Raw genomic sequence first — 3,181 nt, 5'->3', positions numbered from 1 at the left:
CAATTTCATCCTTGCCCAGCTGCTGTCCTTTAAATTTGAAGATTTTCTTTCATTATCTAGATTGAGAATTTTAAGTCGTATTTATTAATCCTAAATGCACTTATATTAAATTCGAATTGGAATCACCCATTAGACAAAGAAAGAAGCACGTCTTCAACCCTTTATAAAGCAGCTGTTAAATAAAATGTCGTTTTTCCGTATATGACAAGACTGGTAACTGGCTAAATATGCCAAGTTTGACACCTTAAGTAGTGTGCTGTGAATTATACCACCTTCAGTTTCTTGATCAGATGAGAGGTTCAATGTAGGCTTAACAAACCCTTTAAAAGTAAAGGACTGCAAATATTTTTATCAGTTTTCACTCAACTCCGGATACCAGGAATTCAATCAGCCTAAGAAAATGAACCATTTCCCAATTACCCAGTGTAGACGAAGTATTTCACATACCTGGATGAAACCCATTTTGGTCTTTTACCCAAATTGCTAGATGTTTGTCATCTATCACTCCCCAGGTCACCCATTTTGGACCCTTTTACCAAGATTTCATCTGAGTAAGCCACTCCTTTCAGAGACCAAAGCGTCACACCAGCCAGGTTTTAAAACTTTTTATTTGCATATTAAAAAAATTGTGCATTCCAATAATTAAAATCATTTGAACAACAAAAAAAGATGGCACTCTGATTAAACTGCATTTTACAGCCCGCAGAACACCTTGGACCAGCTTTTTACTCTAGATTTCACTGTCGTCCCACCCAGCTTCCTCCTTCACCAACATGCAAGTTCTTTTCCTTCCCTGCCAGCCACACAGGCAGATGGGAGAGGCAGGCGCGGCCTACGTTGTCAGTAGTTCTCCATTCTTTGATGTGAAAAGGGGTAGCACAGTCATTTAAACTCGATCCAACCTCTTTGCATCTTACAAAGTTAAACAGCTAAAAGAAGTAAAATAAGAAGGCAATGCTTGTGGAATGTACAGTGCATACTGGCGGCGCACACTTCATTACGACTCGCCTGCTTGCTTCTCCTGTTCAATCGCTGTGACGGGAAAGAAAAAGAAAAAAGATGGAGCGGGTGAAGATGCGAATTCAGTATAGAGTAACATAGGATTACAGTCCTTTCTTTTGAAAAACATCTCTCCTTATCATACAAATTCTATCAAGTACCAATAGGCATTCCATCATGAAATGCTTATACAAAACAGAACATTTGTACAGATAAAAGGCTACCAGCATCTGCCTATTAATATGGAATATTAAACATTGCATTAAATTATTAAACCCCATTGTTTGTTGGCTGCAGTTTTAAATTAACCTTTGCAAGCCACCAGAATCAAAAAGCTGTTGGCTCCTCCCACACTCCCTGCCCCCACCCCAATTCTTCTCCCAGCCCCTCCCATCCTCTCCTACCCACCCGGCCACTCCCGCTCAGCGTTTTCGAAAGAAGGGGGGTGGCTTACTTTCTTTCGAAGGCAGTGGATTTTTCTCTTGCGTTTCCGTTTTCTTCAATTTCGACTTATCGAACTTCTCAATCTCAGCCATATCGGGTTTGTCAGACATGGTTGCAGAGGGCGCTGCAGGTACAAAGCCAAGAGGTTGAGGGTGAGCCACCTACCCCCTCGTCTGTCTGGGCTCAGAAAACGCGTTCTGCCTTCCTGTCTCCTGCCTGAAGACGCACTTTTAACTCCTACCACTTTCATTCAAGGCTAAACATCTTCCTCTTTCTACAGGGGGAAAAAAAAAAGAAGAGCGCTTTCCCGCTGTCTTTAGGATTTCAAAACGCGAGGGGCCAAATTGGGAAGACCACCCACGTTAGGAGGCGGAATCTCTCGCAAGCGTGAAATTAATCACCGCCGATTAATGGCGGCGTTTCAACATAAAAGTGAAGTCATTTCAAGTTTAAGGGGAAGAAAATCGAGTAAGATTTCTGAAAATGAAGCCAAGGCTGCACAAAATATTTCTTTTTTTCTATACTTGGCCTCTTCCCCAAAGACGCGAGCCATGCGGCTTTCTTTTCTTCTCACAAAGGCGGCAGCTGCGGCCGGGCGCCACCGACCACCGCCCTCCCCGCTTCCTCCCTCTCGCCAACAATGCAGCCAGCCGCACACAAAGCTGTATCGATTAGGATCTCCATTTAGGAGCAATTCGGCAGCTCTGCACACGTCCCCCTGCAAGAAGGACGTTTTCAAGATTTCATAATATAGCCCCGCAGCCCTAAACCTAACACATACAGCCCACGAAGCCACCGGAGGCGAAAGAAATTAACTGTGAGTCTGAAGCTCCGGGCTTGGGTGGGTGTGAGTTGGAACAAAGGATCTTTCTATTCCTGATTCATCAACGCCTAAGAGACTACGCAGAATGCCTTTGAGAGTAGGAAAGAGAAAAAACTGTTCTCTTCCAAACGGCAATAGCAAAAAGCCAGTTTTAAAACATATTTAAAAATCACCGAATTCCCGACCCCATTACCCATCTGAACGGTCTAGCATTCCCCATGCTCCCCAGGAGCAGCATTTTCCCAGGACGACCCCTCGCGCTGGGTTGCGGGCGGCGAGGGGGTGAGCGCGGGGCGGGAAGGGGAGCGGAGGGCAGGAGGTAGAGGGCCCCGGGGCTCACCGGAGCGAACTGCGAGCGAGTGAAGTCGAATCTGCGCTGTGGCCGCCGCCGAGTGCCGAGCGGGGCGCGGCGGGCGCAGCTATATGCGCGCTCCTATGCAAATGAGGTGACGTCACCCGCCCGCCCGCTTAACTCCTTTGCGCCGGGTTTCGTCTCCGGAACGGCGTCCGGGGCCTGCATGGCGTTTGGGGGGGGCTCCGCGTCCACCCATGCACCAAGCCACGACGAGGGCGGCAAAATAAAGCGCGTAAAGCGTCCCATCCCCGCCGCACTTCTTTCGTAACGCATCCCCCTCCCCTTTATGTCGGTTCTAGATGCGTGGATTTTTGCAGCGGCCGTGAAAACCGGCCCTTGGGGATCCGAGCGTGATAACTAAGGGCCTGGGTGGTACCTAGCGGGACAGGCATTCCTTTACTGTGGAACTGCCTTTGTCCGTGGCAGACATCCCCCAGCCGGGGTGCAGTATGCCTCGCCCCGCGGCCTCGCCCACTTGCAGGGCTGCGATTCTTGTGACTCAGCTTTCAGACCAGTGGAAGCCCTATGCCCCACCCTAGCCCTCTTTGTCTCCTCGCTAG

General features: G+C 48.3%; 1 protein-coding gene across 1 annotated transcript; it reads right to left on the bottom strand.

Moving 5' to 3' along the window:
- Positions 1–590: 590 nt before the first annotated feature.
- TMSB4X (thymosin beta 4 X-linked) lies at positions 591–2,763 on the bottom strand. The gene is made up of 3 exons (XM_055564247.1): positions 2,607–2,763; positions 1,454–1,567; positions 591–1,032 (listed from the first exon to the last, which is right to left on the bottom strand). Exons 2-3 carry the CDS (start codon positions 1,551–1,553, stop codon positions 998–1,000), a joined length of 135 nt encoding a protein of 44 aa, XP_055420222.1. The 5' UTR covers positions 1,554–1,567; positions 2,607–2,763; the 3' UTR covers positions 591–997.
- Positions 2,764–3,181: the final 418 nt, after the last annotated feature.

Source organism: Bubalus kerabau, chromosome X, assembly GCF_029407905.1.
Source record: "Bubalus kerabau isolate K-KA32 ecotype Philippines breed swamp buffalo chromosome X, PCC_UOA_SB_1v2, whole genome shotgun sequence".
NCBI lineage: Eukaryota > Metazoa > Chordata > Mammalia > Artiodactyla > Bovidae > Bubalus > Bubalus kerabau.
This window is presented reverse-complemented; position numbering and strand designations above follow the sequence as displayed.